The sequence below is a fragment of the Chelmon rostratus genome, chromosome 17, assembly GCF_017976325.1.
Source record: "Chelmon rostratus isolate fCheRos1 chromosome 17, fCheRos1.pri, whole genome shotgun sequence".
NCBI lineage: Eukaryota > Metazoa > Chordata > Actinopteri > Chaetodontiformes > Chaetodontidae > Chelmon > Chelmon rostratus.
The window spans coordinates 3,859,485-3,883,929 of record NC_055674.1 but is presented as its reverse complement, the minus strand read 5'-3'; the positions used below and the strand labels follow the sequence as shown (position 1 = coordinate 3,883,929).

At 42.4% G+C, this 24,445-nt stretch overlaps 2 protein-coding genes across 2 annotated transcripts; both read left to right on the top strand.

Annotated features, from left to right (window-relative positions):
* On the top strand, positions 1–10,433 carry hsd3b7 (hydroxy-delta-5-steroid dehydrogenase, 3 beta- and steroid delta-isomerase). Its single transcript, XM_041956983.1, has 6 exons — positions 1–219; positions 1,874–2,029; positions 4,854–4,962; positions 7,174–7,273; positions 8,204–8,366; positions 9,491–10,433. Exons 1-6 carry the CDS (start codon positions 15–17, stop codon positions 9,901–9,903), a joined length of 1,146 nt encoding a protein of 381 aa, XP_041812917.1. The 5' UTR covers positions 1–14; the 3' UTR covers positions 9,904–10,433.
* Positions 10,434–12,392: 1,959 nt separating this feature from the next.
* LOC121620977 (TBC1 domain family member 10B-like) lies at positions 12,393–23,631 on the top strand. The gene is made up of 10 exons (XM_041957253.1): positions 12,393–12,863; positions 13,926–14,957; positions 15,826–15,925; positions 16,020–16,127; positions 17,087–17,193; positions 17,714–17,828; positions 18,882–18,947; positions 19,037–19,226; positions 19,450–19,604; positions 19,766–23,631. The coding sequence occupies exons 2-10, from the start codon at positions 13,945–13,947 to the stop codon at positions 20,693–20,695; spliced, it is 2,784 nt and encodes a 927-aa protein (XP_041813187.1). The 5' UTR covers positions 12,393–12,863; positions 13,926–13,944; the 3' UTR covers positions 20,696–23,631.
* Positions 23,632–24,445: the final 814 nt, after the last annotated feature.

The window sequence follows — 24,445 nt, the reverse complement described above, 5'->3', positions numbered from 1 at the left end:
CAAGTGGCGGGTTCATGACCGTAAGTTCAGCAGACTCAGCGGGACCACAGCATCACAGAATGAGTGAAAACCAGCAGGGTCTCGTTTATGTCATCACCGGAGGTTCCGGTTTTCTCGGCAGGCACCTGCTGAGGCTTTTGCTGGAGAAGGAGGACAAACTGGTTGAGGTCCGTGTGTTTGACAAACATACAGACTCAAGTTTAAGTGAGCTCAGCACAGGTAAGACGAGCAGACGCCGGCGGTTTGTGCTAGTTTTCTGCGCATTTAAAGTTTAATCTCATATCGGCTAAGATAGACACTGTTTTCAGACAAGAACTGAGACGTTTCTATGGTTATATGAGTCTTTGTTTAATTCGGCATTACTGAGGAGCTCCTGCTTTAATTTAATTCCAGCCTTTATGATAGAAGAATTTTGAAATTTCATTAAAGATCCTCTGCTTTTTAAAAGCCTGACTGGTTCCTGGTAGTCGAGATGCTTTATGAAACTTTGCTCCCTGCATGTTTGTGGTGTAACGTCAGTGTTTTCCTCATTGCTACGTGCAGGGTTTCTCCCTTCAGTCTTCTTCAGACTTCTCAGGTATAACTGCAATATTTCTCTTTAGGACACAAGACTTTGCTGCTGTATATCATACGGTGTATGATGCATTTCGTACAGCTGGAAAAAACAGCAACACAGTCTCACATTTATTTCCCTCGCATGCTGTATGGTCACTGGGTCAGTCTGCAGAGATGACAGCTGTGCAGCCAGGATTTCCAGCTTCCCTGCCTATCCTGTTCCAGGATAAAGATATAACCTGTCACGGTATAATTTGACACGAGAACAAGGGTTAGGTCTGAACCAGGAGTTCTGACCTGAGGTGGTTCCCATGTTATGTGTTTCTGACATGCCTCTACTTAGTGGCAGAAAACATACTAATTAAGCCAAGCAGGGTTTTAGGTTACATTATATACAGCATGTTGCGTTCAACAACAGTAAGCTTTTCTCTCATTGGTGTCGGGAACTACCCTCTATCCCACAGCGGAAATGGCTTTGTCCAGCTTTCATCATTTATTGTCTGACTGAACTGAGGCCTGCTGTTGATGCCGGACAGTTTGGGCCCCTGAGAGATCAGCTAACAGCAACACGAGATATCAGCCACAGTAACACCCATTGTAGGCCTCGGAGGCAGAGGAAAGTGAGCTGTTGACTTGTGTGTGCGGTTTCATCTGGTTGGCGTTTAAGATGATTTGAGTTAGTGACAACATCTTTAATTAAACATCTGTGTAATTACTAAAATTACAGAGTGGAACGCAAACTCCAGAAGGAGTGTCTGAATTGCAGCAGTATCTCAACTCAGTGTTCAAAAGTCCAGTCCTTTTCCATGTCAGCCGCAGGACTCTGGCTTCTCTGCTTATCTATCAGCATGTCAAGGAGAGTTCATGGGAGCTAAGATAAACCACAGGTGTAAGACCTTTATAAACGATCACGACACTAAACACTGTTGCCTAAATGAAAAACAATATGAAGTCACACAGAATTTGTTTAGTGTGAGGAATAGTTCTGTGTGATGACTTCATGCCAACACTGTGGTTTTTAATTAGCTGCTTTTCTCTGTTTTTAATCTTCAATTGCTCGCAGTTGAAGTTCCAGTAAATGTATATTATCATAATGCACAAAATGTACTATATGTATTGTTGGTGAAGCATGTGTGTTGTGAATCCAAAATGGAGTTTTGTAATGCTTTGGAAATCAAAGTGAACCTGTTCTTCTTCCCCTCCCCCTTTATTGCATTGTTGCATACCTTTGTACAGCTCTTAAGAAAACAGACCTGTTCAGAATTGCATATCGTGCAACATGCTTTTCACTCTGTCTTCCTGTTTCTGTCTCTCTCAGAGCAGACAAAGGTGGTGGTCATCCAGGGGGACATCACGGACTACAGCAGCGTGCTGGAGGCCTGCCGTGGGGCCGATGTCGTCGTCCATACAGCCAGCTTGGTGGACGTTTGGCACAGAGTCCCAGAGACCCTCATCTACTCTGTCAACGTCACAGGTTAGACATCAAGGGAGTGGTGATCAAGATCTACTACTAAGGAAAAGGGATGGGAGCGGAAATTTCAATGAGTGATTCACTTTTCTGAATGTTTTACTGTGGGAAACCACAAAACAGGAAACCCACTCCTTCTCCTGCTCTGGATGATTTTCAAGGACCTGTGTTCACCCTCGGTTTAAAAAAAATGGCGACTTTAGTTAATTATGCTGAAGGTTGTTCCCATGTCAGCAATTATTAGCCAGTCATGTTGCACATTTCTGGTGTGACAGAGGTTTCAATACTCCTACCACTGAAGAAACATGGTTGGTCATCCTCCTCTTAACTGCTTAACCCTATTAGTTTAGGTTTCAGTGCTGACTCTAAGTGTCACATGATTGTAATAATGCTGTCTGAGAGGCTTTTTTCAGCCTGACAAGAATTCAACTCTAATGTATACACCAAAAAAAGAACAGAAATGATGTATCAGACATATGCAGTTGTTGCACAAAAAGTCAGCACTGTCCTTATCTTGGATGTGAGCCAGGAGTTTTCTCACGGACCCACCACACTTCCCTCCCTTTTCTGGAACATGGCAGTAATAGTTCTGCCACTCACTGCAGCTGTAACTATGACTAAATACAGTCAGCTTTATGTGAGCTGGCCGGAATAATGTCTGGATGCCAACCAAATGGAGACTAAATATGGCACAGTGGAATAAGATACATCAGGGTTTGCAAACATAGCTCGCTGGTGGGATCAGTTCATTGTTAGTTTTGGTATATTAATGGGATTTGTCGACAATAGGAGAAATATGGATCTCTGGTCGTGAGCTGTATGTGCCAGTTTTTGGTCTTGTTGATAGCAGCATGAAACTAAAAATGTGCATTTAACTGATTTAAATTAAAGCTAATCTAATCCAGACTGAGGATAGTTTTCACATGAATAGAGAAAGCGATGAAAACAGTCTGTCATTCATTGTCTGTCTGGGTTTATATTCATGGGTTGTGGTGAGGCAAAGGTCAAAGTCTGGCCTGGGATAGTCTGCAGTCATTCAGAAAATAGACAAAAGACACTTTTGTCCTGTGTTAGTTGAGTCAGCTGTAGGCTTCAAATAGTCTGTCCTAACAAAGCAGCAGACCTCTCACAGTTGCTTGAATTGAATAAATTGCTCGTATCGGTCTGGTTGTTAATGTTAGAAATGTTTTGAAGTGCCAGAACGTCCTCGGTTAAATTAGATGTCATGTTTTGCTGTTTCAGTGCATCAAATGTGATCAAACCTCCACAGAGTTAAGGTTTGTCCACATGTGTAAGGCAGTGGAACCGAGGCAGAGAGTTGATTCTAGCTTCTGCTGCACTCAGCCGAAGAGGGCGGTTCAGTCCAGATTCCTCTAGCTGAGAAATATTACAAGCATTTGATTTTGTCTCCTCTTTGGTCTCAAAGGGTTTTCATGCTTTTATTTCATGTGTCTTACTGTTAACTCCCTCGTCTTCAGTCTGAGAGACAAAGTCTCACTCGTCTTCATAGAATTAATGAGAATTGCCAGTGGAGACAGTTAAGTCAGTGTAAGAGTTGAGGACAAGTTACAAAGTTACAGTTACAAAGTATGCAAACACTGGTTTCCAGTTAAAACGTATTTTACTGATGACGTTCAAAGCTTTGTGTTTTCTGGCCTTCAGCTTGAGTGCATACCAGAGATTTTAACCCCCTCTGAGCCCGCGTGCAGCCTCAGATCTTCAGGCTCGACACTCGACGGGTGTCTGCAGGTCGTGAACAGCTGGAGGCACGGCAGTGTCCGTCCGTCATCCAGACTTGAGTATCAGAACAGCTGCTTGATGGATTGCCATGAAATTCGGTACAGACATTCATGGTCTGCAAATGATGTGTGATTTTGCTAACACTTAGCTTAAAGCACTGCTGAGAGCGTAGCAGAGCATGGCTGCAGGCTCTTTATCTTGTTTGTTTAGCTACATTTTTATGTCCTCTCTGAGAGTTATCTTACTATTTTAAAGGATAAACATGAATCTGATAGATGTCAGACAAAGCCATACATCATTTTTCTATTTTATAGTAGTAAGTCAAGCCATTATTACCATATTTATATTATTTTGTATTTGTATAATCTGTTTTTTTTATGCAGATTTTCTACACAAGTGTGGATGTTTGTTTCTGTCTGTTTGAAGCTCTCAAAATCTGAGGCATCATCTGTTTTCTCACCGGCACTGTGTGGTTAAAATAGCAAGCGAAAGCACAAAGCATGAATTATCATTCATGAAGCAGATTCCAGCCCACTGGTATCAGGACTTCTTTTCATCCTGTGCCAGACTGGACCAGCTGTAACTTTGTCCTCTAGTCCTCTATGACCCAAAGATTGACTTCAGGCATTAGAGACAGGAATACGTGGTCTTACTTCCTCCACTTTGCAATGACCATATTTCTTTCCACTGCACGTCCACTGTTGCTGAAATAAGAGATTAGGTTTCCGACAAACATGTTTTCTTCCTCTCTGCTAAACAGGACACATATGGGTCTCATGCCTCTTTGGTGTTAATTTCCTGTTTATCCTCCCTTTTAAGCATCAAATTGCGATGGACTTTAATCCTTCATACTTTGTTACAATGCCTTCCTTTCATTTTGACTCTGAAATTCAGTTACAAAAGACCGTTTAAAACTTTCAGATTTGTCTATCTCAACTCTGCGGACACACTGAAGAAATCCAACTGTGTCGAAAGCAGCTATGTGGCTTTGGAGGACTGAGACACTTATGTTACCCAATAGAGTTTGGTCTGATCTATCCAGCGCCAGCATTCTTCATCTCTTAAATGCCAACGTATTCTCTCTTCTCAGGAACGGAGAATGTGATCAATGCCTGTGTGGAGTGTGGCATCCAGTCCCTGGTCTACACCAGCAGCATGGAAGTGATCGGCCCCAACATCAGTGGAGACCCTTTTATCAGGTGAAGCTTGGAAAATGTTATTCTGTGTTTACTTTATTCTGCTGACCAAGTGACTCATTGTCGAATCCAAGTGTTTTCCTCGCTGAGCACACATTGTTGCGCTCCTATTCTGAGAAATGCTTTGGCTCTTCAGCTACGTGACTGAGGTCACTATCTTGCATCTGTTCTCTTTTCTTCTGTTGAATGCACCAACATGAAAAACACCAGGCCTGTACAGAAAAGATATGAACGGGTGGAGTATCCAGTAGCTAGTGGTCTAATCAAGGGGGTTTAAAAGTCTTTTGGTAAAAAGAATCTGCAGTGAAAAAAACACATTGAACAGGAGCCATTGCCCACATTCAGACTCACTCTTTATCTTTCTGCCACACTGACGTGACAACACTGCATCATGTCTGGAGCTATAGAGAGATGTCTGTAGCTTTAACTCGCATGCGCAACCAGTTATCGTCATTATTGACATTATGTAAAAGTTGTCCTGCAGCTCTGTCACTTACTAAGCATGAATAAGCTTTGTTGTATAACACTCATGTGCAAAATTTACAGTTACAAATGCTGACTCTCTCTGGGGATGCCTGCATCATTCAAGAGAGCGCGTTGTTCTTACCTGAGTGATGGAGGAATATTTTGGTGCAAGGATGCACGAAAACCGTAACAAACAGTCGCACTAGGATAAAAACCAGGTGGCAGTTGGCAAACAGAGTGATGTGAGTCAGAGCTGCATGATCACACACCGCCTTGCATTGTTTATTTAGTAATGCTTAAAAGGAGTGGTGTGACACTATTTATAGGTTTGTTTGAGATGTGTGGCAAAACTTTTTCTACATGTACACATCACATTTATTATGCTAACAAGTTAATCAACAATACAATTTTAAAGTTTTCCTTCCATCAAAAAGGCGATGCTCCTATTTATCTAATTTTTCTGTTTGCTAGTTCAGTGACTCAACAACTGCATACAAGCCGAATGAAAAGGATGAGTTAAAACGTCTTGTAAAGTAGGTTTTCCTGGTATGGCGATGGCAGAGGGTTTGAATCTACTGGTTTTAGCTAGTGGAAGTCTGAGGAGGGCACCAGATGGCAGAAACTGAAGCTGATGTAAGTGATGGCAACCATCAGACAGGAAAGACTCTGCTTTCTTATATAACTGTAAAGATCCTGCAGTCCTGAGTTTCCTGTGCGGCGCCAGTTATTTTGGTGCGGACATCAAACACCTTATGTACTTACAACAAAAAAGGGTACTTATGGAGCACATTTTTGTGTTCGACCTTGACAGATTGATAACAGCAGATAAAATAGAGCACAAGTGAGCACAGAGTCAATAAAAGACCAATAAAACATGGTATTCAGGGTTGCTGTCAACCTGGAACAACCTGGAGTGTTCCCTGAGACATAAGAGACGCTGCTGGCTTTTCTTGCACACCCTGTCAGTATAACTCTCAAATGCCAGGTCAGTTTTTTTGTCTCCTATAGTTCCCATAGTTTCTATATTCTTGCCATACGTCACTGCGCTGTCAGGAAAGAAGAGAATGTCTAAAATCAATATACGAATACTGAATACATTCAGAACTAAAAACTATTCATGACACCATTAAACTAATCCTCTTTGTCCTTTTAGGTATGCGTTCTGTGAGTGCTTTCTACTTGAATGCTTTTTTTTATTTCAAAATTATAATTATAAGTAACTGGATTATAATATGCATAAACAGTTGTATGATCCTTTTACAGCAGGTAAAAGTGCATCTTAAATGCCAAAAGCTGGAGATAAAAACATACTGCAGACTTCCAGCGTCCCCCTACCACGAGCAGGAATGACGACATTCTTCCAGATGTGTCTTTGTTTGCACCTTTTCTGTACAGCTGTACCTCAGAAAAAATATTTGGCATTCTCTCTGCGCTCAGAGATTGATTCACAGTACAACTTTGCATGCTCTTGTTGGAAAGAACGTCTCGGCCCGAGCACTTCAAATGTAAACAAGTTGGGATGAAAGCTGCAAAAGAATGCAAGGACACACTCCTCCTTGGTTTAATCGTTTTTTTCCTTTTAAACTCTCCATGTCCTTCTCCCTCTCTTTTTGGAAGTTTCCTCTCTGAGCAACAGTTTTCCCTTTGGCCGCATTCGAACACATTCCTCTCATACATGTGGCAAGGTCAAGCAAAAACTGCTAACTTTCCCCTGAGTACTCCTCTGACTGTTTGCCTTTTTCTCTCCAGGGGCAATGAAGACACACCTTACCCTGTGAAACACTCGATGGCCTATCCTAAGAGCAAGGCAAAGGCAGAGCAAATTGTGCTCGAAGCAAATGGCACCAAGGTTTGTGGTGTTTTCCAATTCTGCAAGCTCCCATTTGCTTACTGTACTTTCACATTGTGAAGAGCGATCACATGATCACAGCGAGGCAGGTTTATTAAAAGCACCTTTTTAACTGTTGAGTACAGTTTACAGACACACTGGGAAAGCTATAAAAGTAAACAGCTGTGTTGGAATACGAATCATAAAACCATAATGATGCAATTCTTGCGTGATGCAGTTCATAAAAGCTGCAGATGCAGAATAGAAAAAATATTTATTGGCCACCAGATATGTGTATTAGTGTTTTAATACTGATTATTTCTGAGTACTATAATGCTGATATCGGTAATCAGATTCTAAACTCTATTGTCTTAACCTTATCTTAAAGTTTGATGGAAAATACTCTACTTTGAATAATAATTTTGTCTCCTTCAAATGCATTTACAATTCCTTTATCTATAAATGCTTAAGTTTAACTGCTGGACACAAGATGTCTTATATTTTGCTGAAGGTCAGTTCTCAGTGTAGGTGCGCTGGAGGCTTCCACATCAGACTTGTGTAGGTTGAACATTGGACCAGGATTGGTACAAATTGTTCTCTTATTCCTGCAACTTGATATTGGATTTTTAATGAAGAGAGATGATAATATAATAATGCAAGGACACACACGACAGTCTCCTTGGTTTAATCGGTATTTTTCCTTTCTATGGGCAACAAAAACAGAAAACTGTAAATGTTTTGTGACTGTGTGCTTGCTTGGATTCTGGCTTGGAAAAACATGATCAGGGGATCTCTTGTGCAACTTTGCCACAGAATTCTAGATCATCCCCCGTGGTCTGGCTGCGGGGCCACAGAAACCTGCCCTTTGTCCTCTCTGAGTAAATGTTTTTCATTTCCATATGCCTCCTCTCTGATTCCTAACACCGAATCCTGCTTTTGTCTCCTGCCTAGGTGAAAGGTGGAAAGTGTCTGCACACATGCTCTCTGAGGCCGACAGGGATCTATGGTGAGGGACATGAGCTCATTCGGGATTTCTACAAGCAGGGCGTGCAAAGGGGAGGCCTGATCATCGGGGGTATTCCAGAAAACTCTGAACATGGACGGGTCTATGCAGGTAAAATTACTGTTTTAGTGAGTCATAACCACAAATTTAAGGACACGTCAGAGTTCCCTAATTTAGCTCGAGAATCCTGAACAACCTCTGCTCTATTTTTAGCTCTGAAAGCACAGGCGAGTAAACCAAACTGCAAAAGAGAACCCGATGAAAGCCAAGCATTAGGGCTCGTGTTCACATCAGGTCTAAAAGCAGAAGTATAGCTGTCACCCCATAGCAGTTCCTCTGCATTTCACAGAAACTGCCTTTGTAATTGATAGTGTCTACAGTGCGGTCAGTCCAAGCTGACTTCTCACCAACTGCTGGGTGAAAAGCAGAAGATCTGTAACATCATGATAAACGTGAGCAGTAAGGAAACTCCAATCTAGATTTCTTGATTGTGATAATGATACCATGTAAACAGTATCAGCCAGCGTTGATCTTCAAGGAGCAGCAGTATGAACACATCAGACAATAAACCTCCCACCAGATGTGATGACGACATTTTACAATCAGCCCCAACACGTTGGTTTCAGTGCTGAAAGGATATTTGGTCATGGTATCAGCTGTTGCTTGGGGCTAAATCAGTCTTGTATCTGAGCATGAGTGTGTTTGTCACACAGATGCGGATGTTACAGAACTGGAGGATCCCTTTCAACTCTAGACTTACCACAGAAAGGAACTGCAGCTTGAACCTGACAGGAACAGTTGAGAATACAATTTCACTATTAGTACATAAGACATGCTGAGTCATTTCAAAATTGCAGCCTGCGTTCAGCTGACGTGGCGGTGATGTCAGTGTAATGTGGACAGAGGGATGAAGCAACTAAGCACATTTACTCAAGTGTTGTATTTGCACACAATGGACGGGTTGGACAGCAGCGGATTGTTTTATATGGTTACAAGTCAACATAGTTTGGGTTGATGACATAATCTGACAATATTTTAAAAAATGAACATGTACCAGGGACGTGTTCATTCGTCAATAATTTAGATAGGAATTATTCGCGAATAAAGAAAAGAAAATAGATTTTCTTTTGGCCCTCGAGTGCATTTTACTGCTAGTCTAGTTCTGCTCTGGTAAATGTTTAGAGTGCCTCTTTCCTCCTTCAGTCTGGTATTCAACTACTTGTTTGTGTTTCTAGGCAACGTGGCCTGGATGCACGTGCTTGCATCCCGAGCCCTGAGGGAGCGCCCGCAGACTGTGGGAGGTGAAGCTTTCTTCTGCTATGATGACTCGCCCTATAAGAGCTACGAGGATTTCAACATGGTGCTCCTCTCCGCATTTAACTTCCGAAGGGTCCGCATTCCCTTGCTGCTCCTCTGGTTCCTGGCCATGCTCAATGACCTGCTCCGCTGGATACTGAGCCCCGTGTACAACTTCACACCGTTGCTGAACCGTTACACCTTGGCCGTGGCTTGTACCTCCTTCACTGTCTGCACAGACAAAGCCCTGCGTCACTTTCAGTACCGGCCTCTGTACGAATGGGATCAGTGTCTTTCCCGCACACAGAAATGGATCAACAGTTTCCCTTTGGATAACCCCAAAGACTCTTAATGTGACCTCAACTGCCACAACACGCATCAGAAGCTGCTAGACATGCAGGACTCCAGATATATGCCTGTAAAGGAGCAACCTGCTATTAGTTATTATTAATATAAATCAAATGTAAGCAAATAATAGTTACTTTGATGGAAGAACAATTTAGTTCAGTGTCATATCTGTGTAATATACACAATGAAAGCACTTGTTCAGATGATGCACATACGTTAGCAGCCTTGTTAAACAAGTCATGATTTATTGGATTCCACTGGATTCAGTTCTTTGGGATTTGGTTGGTACAAGAAATCGTTTCTTCTACAGAGACTGTGCTGTTGTATTTCAATAATTACAATGCAATTATGCCAGTTATGACAAATGTAAACACAACTTACAGGCATTCACTACATGTACAGAATTTGGACATGGATCCGTAATTTAGAAATGTATATACCAGTGTATTATGTTGCATAATTTAAAGAATACTTTTATAAAATGTATTGTGTACAGTTAATTTTTTGTAATTTTAAATAAAGATTATCTAATATATTCTACATGGCCTTGCTTGTTGTGATATTGCACTTGATTCACATTACAGGGAAAAGAGAGTTTTTCTTTTCATAACTGATCTCATTTATGGATTTTATTATGAAGTGCAGTGTACGTCATATGAACGATTGTACAGCCTGGAAACTGGACTCATGTCATCTTAAATCACTGATTTTGTTTCAGTGTGCACATGCACGTTGATATGGTTACTACACACACGTGGCTGGTGGGAGTTCTCCACCGCTGGATTTCCATGGAGACAATAAACTTTGTTTACCCATAGTGTTGAGTGCTGCCCCTCTCTGCACTCTTGTGGAAACTTGTCTTCAGACTCTATGACAACCAGCTGGATAGTATTTATTTGTATGACTAAGACTTGGTAAATGGGAGTTCCCTTTCAGAATAGCTTGACAACATTCCAGCATGCCTGGGTGTCTCTCCATTACTGTGGTTTTCCATGGTTATCCTCATAACATTTATATGCCTGCTAGTATGAGATGGTATTCTCCCCAAACAAAACACAATGCCTCTTAGGCTCTCCCCAAACAAAGCAAAATTATTTGATTTGTCTAACATAGGCCTACAGCATAAAACTGGTGAATACTGCATGCCATAATAAGAATATATATATATGTGTGTGTGTGTATGTATTTATATATATGATATATAAGATTGCCTTTATTGTCATTGAGCATGGACATGTCAACAAAATTTGCATACACACACACACATATAAATATATATGTGTGTGCGTGTGTGTGTGTATACACAGCTAGAAGGCCCTGGGTTAGATTCCTGATTGGAGTTTTGCATGTGTGGAGTTTGCATGTTCTCCCCATTGCTCGCATGGGTTTTCTCCAGGGGCTCCAGTTTCCCCACCATCAAAACAAGTGTGTTAGGTCAATTCCTCTGTCAGTCCCCTGGACTTAGGCACTAGCTTAGAGCTGGAGTTGGTACCCTGATGCTGCGCGGTGGCTACCCAAATTTCACTATGTTGTACAGAGTTGTACTGAGTATGATCTATCATTACTATTATTATTATTATTATTATTATTATTATTATTATTATTATTATTATTATTATTATTATTATTATTATTATTATTTTATTTTATTTTATTTTATTTTATTTTTTTCTTAAACCTACTACACATAGGATACCTTATTTTCTTTATTTTTAGTTTTATTTTTAGCTTTTTTTACATTTTTGAAAGTCTTTTTGTGGTTCGCACAGATGTAAATTATTGCGCTGTTTGTTCTTATTTGCACCCTTATTCCCTTATTGTTCTTGTTAATAGAGCACCCTATATATATATATATACATACACACACAGACACACACACACACACACACACACATATATATATATATATATATAAAGAGAGAGAGAGAGAGAGAGAGAGAGAGAGAGAGAGAGAGATGTTTGGTCTGATCCACACCTGCAAACATGTCTCAGTGTGATTATATGGGAAGTGAGTGGGAATGTGTGTGTGGTAGTGGTTACCGGATCTACGTTGGCGAAGTCATCACAATAATATAAAGCATTTGTAATAAAGGAGATTGCGCCATCTACTGGTGTAACGAAAACATGTCAAAAAGTGAAAAACATCGAAGTGAATAATGTTTCGACGTTTTTATTATTACATTGTGTTTATTTAGGGTGGTGACTAAACATAACGTCTTTGTATGAAAAATGATCTTCAGGGTGCTCTACAAATAAGCACCTTTGGTCTTTGGTTTGGCCTTCTAGAGACACTACAAACAATGTGTGCGATTGTGGTAAAATTACCTCAAATCTGAGGGGGGAAATAATGCCAAGAAGAATGAATGTATAATGTATAATGCATTGTTAGTGTACAACAGCATGTTTCTGCTGTGGAAGGGAGGCTCCTGTGCGGGTGCGTGCGGGTGCCCGACAACACTGGCGAGAACACGCACGCATCTGTCAGTAGGAAATGCAGGCAGCGGGTGTTGGATGTACCCCTGCTGCGGTGCTTGGATAAAAATTAAACAAAGAAAAGTACTTTTTGTTTCAGAATGAAAACTGTTACTCAGAAGGTTGCTTGAATTTGGTGAGAATGGCCGCTGCATGTCCGCATGTCTAACCGATGCAACCGAAACATTCAGCTAGCTAGCTAAGCTAACAGAAACAGAACACTATCGACGCTAGCAACTGCTAAGACTTACATTTGGCTAAAATAGGCTAACGTAGCTAGCTGGTAATATAGCTAGTTCGCTAGCTCGCCGATTCCAGGACGTTTGCTCTTCCAAGTCATCACACAGTCCAGCGGTTCCTGTCCCGGTCTCGGTTTTTCGTGTTTTCATTTTACGCAGGAAGTTGCGGAACCGGAGCTGTGGCGGGGAGACGTGCGGATAGGAACCCCCTGGCTGTCCAGGCGGACGCATCATAGTGACACGCCGGTCGTGGGTGAGTTGAACAGCGGAGTTGAAGTTGTTGTTGACCGGGGCAACGGGGTGGACAAGGCCGTGGACGCTGTTCGGCCAGGGCCTGGCAGCCAGGGAGGGTGTTGACTATTAGCTGTTAGTAAACCATTGCTCTTGTATGCTGAATCGGGAAGTTGAGTCGCTTCGAGAGAGGCCTCTAGAGAGGATATGGCAAGAAAGTGGCTGATGTTATTAGCTGCTAGCATGTAACCGATAGCTGTTTGGAACCACCACGACAGTTATGAACCAGCTTCGTCAGCAAAGTACTGGATCACTATGGTTGTCGGGGGCGCTTTGTTTATAACGTTACGTGCCAGTGCACTGGTACATCTGCAGGGGAAACCTCTAATGCTGCTCTGTCATCAGGCATGTTTTCGGTCACTGTATAGACCATAGCTGGCGTAGCGCTATGTTTATTTTTATTCATTTGTCGTGTGATGGCTGCTGAGGGCAGACTGGAATGGTTCTATGTGCTTTTTTGATTCAAAGTTACTGAATTGCGCATATATACAACCGTAAAGTCTTTTTACTCTATAATACAGGCTTCTGTGTTGTAATAGAAGTATGTTTTGCCACATTGATTGCTATAAAGAAAAACAATATATCAAAATGTCATGTTTGAAGTTACAAGTAAAATCAATTAAGTTTGAAAGTGGTTTGGTTGTAAAAACTGCATGTGGCTGTGTATGTCTGCATAGAGTCTCCGAAGAATTTCCATGATTTCAATATATAGTCCCCTTATTTGGCTGCTTCGTTGGTCCAGTTCTCAGAGGAACTCTGTGCTTATACTTCATAGAAAATTGCTTGCTTTGTTTATCATAGACACTTTGCTCATCTTTTATGTGAAGCGTTTACTTGTAAAGTTGATGGTGTCACGGTTTGTTGCTCAGAAGATTTGCTTCTCTAATTATATGTTGAAGAAATTGTTTATGGTCCAAACAGCTGCAGGTTTTATTAACAGTTATTATTGAGCTGATTGCTCCTGTTTGGCAAAAGGAATCTCATCTCCGTCCTTTTCTCTTTTTTTTCTTCTTTTTTTTTAAAGGAGAGATCAGAATAGAACCATGGCTGAACTCTCCACCTTATCCCCATCACCACCTGCACTGGGTGATCCTCATACAGCTCCAACCATCCCTCCGTCCTCATCGGCGCCCCCTGCTCCCAACATCCCTCCTCCAGAGTCTGTCAGGGAGAAACCCATACCCAAGTCTTCCCTCTACAATGATAAAGCTTTGACTGCAAACTCTCCTCCAGCACAGTCAGGGGCTTCACCCTTGACTCCCCACTCACCCTCAAGTCCTCCTAAACACACTGCTGAGACCCCACTCACATTACTGGTACACGAGCCTGCTCCAGAGGGAGAGGATTCAGTTGGGAAAGATGCAGAGACTGGAGCTCATGTTATTAAACAGGAGACAATGACCGGTGACCCAGCAGGACTCCAGAGTTCTGAAACAGAGACCCCACCACTGTCAAGTGAGCCAGCTGCTCAGAGTGAAGTTCAGCTAGCATCCCCCTCTCCTGAGCTAAATTCTGGACCTAATCTCTACCCTAATGTGCATGTCACCCACAATCCAAATCCTGTCATGTATGATGGTCAATTTACAGCGGGCCAGCCCCAAGCCGCTGCAACATCCAATCCCATGTCTGCTCCTTCGGCATCCACTGATACAGCAGCATCAGCAACAGCTGAAGAGGAGAAACCTCAGCCACTTCAAGAAGCACAAAACCCTCAAAGTGAGCCTCCTCCTCTCTCCCCAAAGCCTGACACTCCCAGTGAAGCAAGAAAAGCAGAACTGCCCAGCACCCCCACCAGAGCGGAACACCCTAGCCCTACTGTCCCACTGATTCATGAGCCAGCCTCTGCTCTCCATCTGCCCAACCCCAACCCCCGGCCGGCCCCTGACACCCTCAGCTACCTAGAGTCAGCCAGCCTAATGTCGGGGACGTTGGAGTCTCTATCTGGGCTGGGAGAGGATGGCAGCTCTGTGGGCTCAGACTCAGAGATCAATGGCCTGGCTGTCAGACGCACTGATAAATATGGCTTCCTAGGTGGTAATCAGTACAGTGAAAGCAGGTAGGTATTAGGACATTTACTAATGACTCACCCTCTGTGCCCCTGTCCAAAATAGTATGATGCAGTATATCCGATTTCCACTGTGTGATTGCATTATGTCTAACAGATAGGTCCAAGATATTCTGAAGTCAGAGACACATTCGGTGTGGCTGTTTGCAGGAGGGGAAAAAAGACACTTCTCCTTTTTTTCTGTCTTTTTTTTAATGCTAAGTTTCCACTATTTGCATTATGAGACATCATTAGATTATGGCCACACAATTGGTTTACGCAGATAAATGCTGCAATCCTGGTTGGCTATCTTCCTTTCAATCAGCCACTTTTCCTTCCCTGGACCTCTCTGTCATTCTGATGTCCATCTGCCTCAAAGAGATCTTCTCCTCTTCTCAGTCTCACCCTCTCCTTCCTGTCCTCCTCGCCTTCTCTGCTGCTCTAAACATATCCGTCCATCCTTTATCTCCCTTTGGTCTGACTCAGATAATGCTGAGAGCGTTTTTGTGACTCAGTATGTACTGACTGTGTGTCTGTGGTATCACCTCTCACACCCATCTGCTCTCTTCCTCTCTTTTTTTTTGTCAGATTTGCTTCTACTTTTTCTGACAAGCTAATTCCTCTTCCACTGTTGAATAATTAAAATGTTAATGATTTGCCATCAGTAGGGGCAGTGCATTCTGGTCAATGATAAAGCTTTCCTGTATCTGAGAAAATCAGTGTAATGTGAAGAGAAACTGAGGTAATTCATTTGTGCCATTAGGTTAGAGTTACAAGTCTCATACATAAAAACAAACATATCTGGGGGCAATATTTAGAAGAAGAACTTGAGTACTTCTAGTTTTGCAAATGATGGATTTTACATTACTCACTGTTGCAGTGAAAAGGAAGTTCGAGTTGAAGTTGCCCGACAGAGGGAGGTAAAATGGCTTGACATGTTCTACAACTGGGATAAGTGGATCAAACATCGCTTCCAGAAGGTAAGGCCAGTGAGATGTGTTTTAGCTATACTTTGACTGGGTATGCTTGACATTATGCATAGCTAACGCCCTGTGTGTCTGTTCTGCATTACAGGTGAAATTGCGCTGCAGGAAGGGGATTCCGTCTTCTCTCAGATCCAAAGCTTGGCAGATGCTGTCCAACAGCCAAGAGCTCCTAGAAGCCAACCCTGGAAAATTTGAGGTATAGCTGTGACCATATTTGTTTTTTGTTTTGTTTTTTAACTTCATCATGTAGCTCAGAATCACAAACCACAATTGTTTTCACAAGGCTTTACGATCTGTACAACATGCAACACCCTCTGACCTTCCACCCTCTGGATCCGTGAGGACGATGAGCTGCATCATCTTTGTTATGAGATCGGCCATAGTTGGGAGGGGTTCTCTGAAGCCAGTATTTGCTAACATTCTTATTTGCAGCCACACAGATCTTCAGGAGGTAGACATTACTTCACACAACATCTAAAAGTGTTACCATGTTGTCAACAACACTAATGTCCCTAAATCCACAAAAACCAGAGGCAACTTTTTTAAGTCCTCATTGTCCTGAAAATGCTTTTTTTGTCTTCTACAAATGCACTGACATGGAAAGGTTAAAATGTGGTTAGATCTTTCTTTCTTCAAATCTGCTGTAATTGCTAAATCGCTTGCTAAACGACTCTAATTCTCTCTCTCACGCTCTCTCTCTTTCTTTCTCTCTCTCTCTCTCTCTCTCTAGAGTTGGTTGTAGCTGAGTTGAGAATATTTAAGAACAGAGAAGAAGCTTCAGTATTTTGATTTAGTAACTTGCTCCTTGCTCCAAGTGAGGACCATTGTAATGAGAAGTTGTGTCTGAGTAGGGTAATTTCAGATCCAGGGGTGCCAAAAGGGCGCAAGCGCAGACCTTGCAAGCTGTAAGCCTCTTATCAGGGGTGGTAATCCTGCCTGTCAGGGCCCTGCCTCAGACTCCACACTGCAGGGGGGTCTGGCCTCAGCTGGGCCTGGGTCCCAGCAGCATGCTTAATATTGTTTGCGTTGTCTGAGGGAGTCTTACAAATGTGGTTTCATACAGGCCTTTGCAGTTTGATCCACTTTGTTGGATAATTTAGAAATGACTTCTTGAGTTGCTGAGAATATTTCTAAAACTTTTTTTTGTAACTGCAGGAGCTGGAGAGAGAGCAGGGAGAAGCTAAATGGCTGGACATCATAGAGAAGGACCTCCACAGACAGTTCCCCTTCCATGAAATGTTTGCTGCTCGTGGTGGCCATGGGTAACAAATCACGCACATGCCCTCAGTCTGTTTTACATCAGAGTAAACACACATGATTGACCAGAGTCCAACCTGCATGCTGACTGTAGTCCTCAAATTTTATGTAGACACAGTGTTTTGATCCTGGACAGATCTTTATCAGGTCAGTGACAAAAGTTGATTTGTAACAGCCTGGCAAGTGTACCGATGTGCATGTATCTGTCAGTAAGTATACATGATTCCAGTGGGGAAACTGTGCTGGCACCAAGAAATATGTGAATTAGAAGAGAGTAAATATATCAATAGTATCAGAACCATTAATAGTTCAAAATACAACAATGTCATACAGAAAATTATACCAATAGAGGATGTTGAAAATGAGGAAGATAAGTGATTGAGTTGATTTTTTTTTTCTAAAATGTTTTCAAAGGCATTTGTCTGTATATGGATTTTTTCACCAGATTCCAGATTTGTATTGTGCATAAACTGGTCAAGTATGTTTGTGGATTTGGCTGCTGGATAATTGTGTTTGTCCCTGCAGGCAACAGGATCTGTACCGGATCCTGAAGGCCTACACCATCTACCGGCCTGATGAGGGCTACTGCCAGGCCCAGGCTCCAGTGGCTGCAGTGCTGCTCATGCATATGCCTGCTGAGGTGAGGGCAGAGCCAATCGGGTCAAGGTTCTCACCTGGTTCTGTTACCACCAAATGGACTCGAATGAAGGGAAAAATATGACCTTAATCAGTACCTTATAATTTACTTCAGTGTTACTTGATCATAAAATGCCTCCAATCACTAACACGCACCGAATAAGAGTGTGTCGTAGGTAAAATGCCCTTTGAGATGAAAGATTTTCCAACTTGATGCTACACCAGTGGTACTACAATAAGCTATCTAGCACATCGCAAGATGCGCTTTTTTTTAGTGATAAAGCTTGATCAGCTTGATTTGGTTTATGCCTCCCTGCCCAGTACATTAATCAAGAGAGAGCTCGTAAGAAAAAGAAAGTGAAACAAAACTGAAACACAACTTTTTTTGTTTCTTATTTCATCGGGGTTGCTCACTAAATTTAAAATGGTAGCAGACAGCAGACGGAACTATTGACAAGGTGCTCTGCAAATATCAAACGTGTGCGATACAGAGAGGAGTCAAGTTACAGGTGCATTGCTCGGTAAACGCCAAGGCCGACTTTCTAATCTGTATTCCAAGAGTTTGAAACCTGAGTTCATTCAGTCCTTTATATAAATGGGTGTAGGCTGACGGGTGTCTGTGTGAGGATGTTATATTGTGATGTAGTGACACTCAGTAGCAGTATGTGTTGTTTTTTAAGACACTAGGACAGTTGCTGTAGTTGAGGACTGTTAGCAGCAAACGTGTCTTTACTACTGAAAGTGTTGTCACAGTTTCAAGTACAACCGTTTTGGACGTGGAGGCCATATATGCAATTATTTTGCATATCACTGCATCACAACACAGCCTTATCATCATTTATACACAGCAAATACGGGAAGAAGGAATAGTGAGAAGATTTAGTTCATTAATACGGTGCAGATTGTTCTGTTTCTAAAAGAGCCCCAAAAAGAAGCAGGAAACAAAAATGGGACTTGTTGAAAGCGTCTATCAGCTCTCTGCTTTGTAATAACATTTCAACTTCATATGCAGTTGATCGCCAAGCTTAACTGTTATATTTTGGGCTCTGTTTCACAGCAAGCTTTTTGGTGCCTCGTCCAGATATGCGAGAAGTACCTTCCTGGCTACTACAGCGCTGGACTGGTGAGTGAATGAACTCACTCATGTCTGTTTATGCCAGACCTTCATGCCAGTTTTCTCAGTTTTATTGACTCACCATTTCTGATTTTTAGGAAGCAATCCAGCTGGATGGCGAGATCTTCTTCTCCCTGTTGCGGCGTACGTGTCCGATGGCATACCGTCATCTTAAGAAGTTCAAGATTGACCCGATTCTCTACATGACTGAGTGGTTCATGTGCATCTTCTCACGCACTTTACCATGGGCCAGTGTGCTGCGTGTATGGGACATGTTCTTCTGTGAAGGTACCATTCAAATCCACACGGTTCAGCCATTTACCTACATTTATCATATTATATCTCTAGTAGGTGATGATTTATACTGATCCAAGAAGAAATTGGATCACTGCTTTTCCCACCGTAAAGTTTTAGACTTGTTTGATTAGAAAAGTTTGCAGCAGTTTCAAGAATTCAGTTTTACTGTAGCTCTGTAGTTTGACAGGAACCTGACTTAAGTCTCTGGCTGTAGGGGTGAAGATTGTGTTTCGTGTGGGCCTGGTGCTACTGAAACAGATGCTTGGCTCTGTTGATAAACTTCGGGAACTACAGGGCATGTATGAAACCATGGAGCGTCTAAGGAGCATCTCACCTGACACTATCAGAGAGGACATATTGGTACAGGAGGTGGGTCTGTTTCTTTTGGCTTCATAGACCATGTACACCAAGAAAACCTGCTTCTGTTTTTACTCAGTGACACGAGTTATGAGTCACTTTGTCCTGTAGTGCCCAGTCGAGTTATCTTCACTTCCTCTGTCTGTCTCGCCCTTGTCTGATGTGTCGTCCAGATTATCACGCTCCCGGTGACGGAGGCGCTCATAGAGAGGGAGTGCAGCATCCAGGTGAGGAAGTGGAGGGAGTCCAGAGGGGAGCTGACGCACCAGCCAGGCCGCCGCCTCCATGGCACGAGGGCCATCTTCGAGCACAAGCGCCGTGCCACTGCCATCAGCTCCGGTGGCAGCTTCTCTTTCCTGGGAAGCCCGATCCCTCCCCCAGGACCCCTCAGGGCTTCCTCCAGCCTCCTCTCACTCCCTGGCTTCCGCAAGTCCAAGGCTCCTTTCCACTCCCAAACCAAGAAGGGCTCCTTCTCGGGGCTGTCAGGAATGGAGGGCCTGCTGCCTCAGTCCCCACCTGCAGGAATATCAAGCCCGGGACGAGGCCCCAGCCATAAGCCACCCATTCCTCCAGGGGCAGGTCAGAGGGCACCAGCACCCCACATTCAAAGTCCCTTAGTTGGGAGTGCACCTGGCTCATCATGTGGGTCTGCTCAGACCTCAGAAGGCACCTCAGCACAGGGCCAGCCTGCTGCTTCGGCCCCAACACAAAGCACAGCACCACCACCCACCACTCTAGCCCCCTCCCCTAAGATTGTCTCTGAGCAAATTACTCCCACTATCCCCTCTCCTACTGCCAACAATGCCCCTCTGCCGCCATGTCCAGATTCCAAAAAAGAACCGGCACCAGCAGCTGATGCCACAACGGGAGAGGAAGAGGGAAGGAAGAAGAAGAGGAGCAAAGAAGACAAGAAGAAGGAAAAGGAAGATGAGAAGAAAAAACTGAAGGAAAAGAAAGAAAAGGAAAAGGCTGAAAAAGAGAGGCTCAGGAAGGAGAAAGAGAGGCTAGAAAAAGAGAAGAAGAAAGGGGGGAAGAAAAAGGACAAAGGGGGAGGAGAAGCTGAGGACAAAAACGGAGCTACAGCAGCGAGAGATTCGGCCTAGTTTGCCACCCTGTCATTCCAGGATAATGAAAAGGGACGCTTAACAAAAAAAGAGGTCAGGGGAACAAAAGACCCCCAGAAACGGAGAGTGAGTAATAAAAAAAAAAATAAAAAAAAAATGGGATGGCTTCCTGTATACCGCATCATGTTGAAGACTTTATGTAGCCTCACGACCATGGTGGAGAAAACTGGATCTTGGTTTTAATAGCACCTCGAGGGGGGCTTCTTGCCCCTCACTCAATGCTTTCTTTTTCTAGTAAGATGGGACAGATTTCCTTTTTCAACTGGAGCATGGACCGTGAATCTGAATACTTTTTCAGAAGATCACAGTCATTATCTCTTTTAGTTTTTTTAATTCTTTTTTTTTTGTTGCTTTTTAAAAAAATTATTTTAATCAGATTGATGGCAGCGGTTAGAGAAACATCGACTCAAGGGATTGTTGAACTGAAGGTGTGCAGAAACAGCGATGGTGCCATAGAGTATGTAAATAAAAGGTCTACCTACAGTACATAGGAGCCTGTTAGCACTCCACATGCCGCATCATTTCTCATCTGTGGACAGGTTATCTGGATGCCTGGAACAAAAAGAAAAGAAAACCCTTCAAAGTCATCTCAAACGCAGGCACTGAAGGCAGAAATGCTAGTAATGTTGTTGAGGATGTATTTATTGTCATGTTAAATGTTGTGAGTGAGTGTGTGCCTTAGTAGTGTAGTGAAATGTGTTCCTGTTCTGTGTGTGCTCTCCCTGTTTTCAGTCTGCCTGCCTTTTTTTTTTTTTTCCTCCAGTCAAGCCAACATTGAATCGTGTGTGTGGTTTTCTCCTAATTCCTCTGTCATTGGAATTAATCTGAAGAGGAAGATCGAGGGATATCCACAGATGAAGAGAGGGAGAAAATGAAAAATCCAACCAGACACCATGCAGTGGTGCATGGTGTCTGGTTCGTTTGTGTGCGTTTGACACACTGGGAGCTTTTATTGTTTTCAGGCCTCAATTAAAATTTTATGTGTCTGAGGCTGATTTTTGCAGAAGTCAGGCACAGCATTATTGATAAACGGGCCATGTGAAAAACCCAGCAGTGACCGTGCACAAGCCCTGCAGACCAAATGTCCATCTGTAAAATTAGTATTTTGCTTTTGACAAACAAAATCCAACACATGTATTTTATTTAGCCAAATTTCAGTGTGGGTGAGGACTTGCGTTCATTAGCCCATTAGAATGTGATTTCAAGTATCTTAAGAGAATGAAGGATGATTTTTGCACTTGTGATTTTGTCACAAAGCACCACTGAAGTTGACCACTCCGATAGTGTAGTGAAGTAGAAAACCAGAGTCTCAACAGGCCGGTTTCATGGTTTGAAATCTGGGCCTTGAGGACCTATAGGAAGCCACTTGACTGGAGGTGCCAGGTGTGCCAATGTAGCATTAACCTCTGATCTTTGACCTTCGGTCTCTGATGTATTTATGTACAAAGTGGTTAATTTAATCAAATATAGTATATTATGAATTATTATTATAATTATTATTATTTTGGATCTGACTATTTTTCTATGTGACACCTGGTTGACTGGAACGATGGCTGACTACACTCAGTGTAGTTGCAGGGGGATCATTTTAGTGTTTATTTTTAATTTCTTTTTTTTTTTTTTCTTTGCACGCTAAGTCCTCCGCTTTGACACAAAAAACTCGATGCATGTCTTTGCTATTATTTAAGTTTACTGTCATTGTTAGTTCAGTCAACTCTAGGTTCACGAGTCTCCAGTTTACTGAAGTGCAGTATTAAACAGACTTGAGTGGAAAAATGGGCCTCCGACAGAACAAACAGTGAGATGAGTGACTCAGACAGACGTTTTGGGAGTTGAAGGTCTTAATCGTACTGTATAATATACTATGAGGTGATTTATGAGCTTTGAATAGTTCTTTAATTCGAGATCTTAAGTGTGTCTGTCTCACCAAGTTGTGTTGTAACATTCATAAAGACTTATGGACTAACTCCCTAACCTATTTACACTCAGTGTTCTGTACTGTAAAATATTTATGCATACATTAAACTGCACTGAACCCCATCAGTATATGATGAGTAGTGCCAGGTAGTTAGTGTAAAAACCATTTGATGGCAAAAAACATAGATGCTCTTTAACTGTACTGTTTTTGTAGTTAAGGATTAGAGGGACTTCGTGTAATTATAGCCAACATGTCCTCATATTCACTGTTTTTCACTTATTTCAGGTCTTTACATGGCTGCCATTTGAACATATAATGATCACACACTCCCTCCCTCCTCTGTTTTGACACCAGTGCATTTATAGGCACAGATTAGTGTAGTGTTACTGAGGAGAAACTGAACACATCTATGCAAACCATCCTCCATCATGACTGTTGATAGTGTGTGGTGATAGCAGCACTGATCACGGCGAGCGGATCGGTGCCATGGAAAAATGAAATTTGTGCTTCAGTAGGTCTTCTGAGCACACTTTCAGGCCTGTGGGCCACAACATTTTATGAGCAATACGTCCTTGCAGCTCATGTCTTGGTGATAATGTAATTTCTCTGTTCAGAGGGCTAAAGATGTCGTGATCAAACTAACTTCTTGTTACCTTGTGATATCCCCCTGTGGAATCAACACTTACCTCTGCAATACTGAGAACGAATCAAGGAATCCATTTCTACAGGTCCTTTGAGCATTTCTGCATTGATCCTGAAAACACCGTTCTTGATTACATTTGATTGGGAATGACCCCACTGATGCAAATATTTCAAGTTTCAGCTGTTTTTCTCCCCGTTGCCGTTACGTCTTTTGTGTTTTTAAGTTTACATGTCACTCTCTCTGGCGGAAGTGAAATAAAATCATAGCTAATTGAATTCATTCCTGCAGATCTTCAACTGATGTATTTAATTGATGAAAATGACATTTGTGATGAGTAATAAACCATAATATATTAAATCATCCTGTTTTTTTTGTCTTTCTTGGCACTTGTCTTTTGAAATGTTTAGTATGCTCTGTTTGCAGTTGACGTTCATGATATATTTATAATAGTGATCACGTCGTGTGTCTGCTTATGCAACAGTTGATTATTCACGAAAACTAGTCTAAATAAAAGTAGCCAGCATTCATTTATAACCAGAGAAAGTCAGCTGCTATAATATAAGCTGCCATTTATTTACTGTTTTTTTCAGCTGTACAAAGTTAAAGCTGATCTGAATGGATTGGCATCACCTGCAGGGTCGTGTTTGTACATGCAGGTGCAAAGAAGCTCCACTAGATGTCACTAGATGTGTATCTACGAGGGATTTTGCTAATAGTTTCACCAGACCTGTTTCCTCCCTCGAACCCTGCCCCACAGAGCCAACTGAACAGAGACGCTATTGTACAAAAGGAAAGAGATTTTATTCACAGTTTGTCCCTTTTATTCATTACAGAGGAAAGGCGAGGATGAGTCCGGTCACTGAAGTCGAAACAGCTTATGGAAAAAAAAAGATGATTCACTGGAAGCAGGAGGGAGGGGAGGGAAAGAAATCGAAGATTTGAATGTTTTCTTTCGGCCCTTTCCCTCCTCTCCTTCAGCCATTTTTTCACTTTTCAAGGAAATAAGTTGGCATCACTTTAAGGAGGCAACTTTTTCCTCTCTAACCTGCAAATGTTCTCCCCTCTCTCACCTATTCCACCCTAGAGGACATCTTCAGAATTTGGAATGAGGTCCTCAGATTCTGTGTGCCCCCTCCCCGTCGTAAACCTGTATTCTCCTCAGATACTG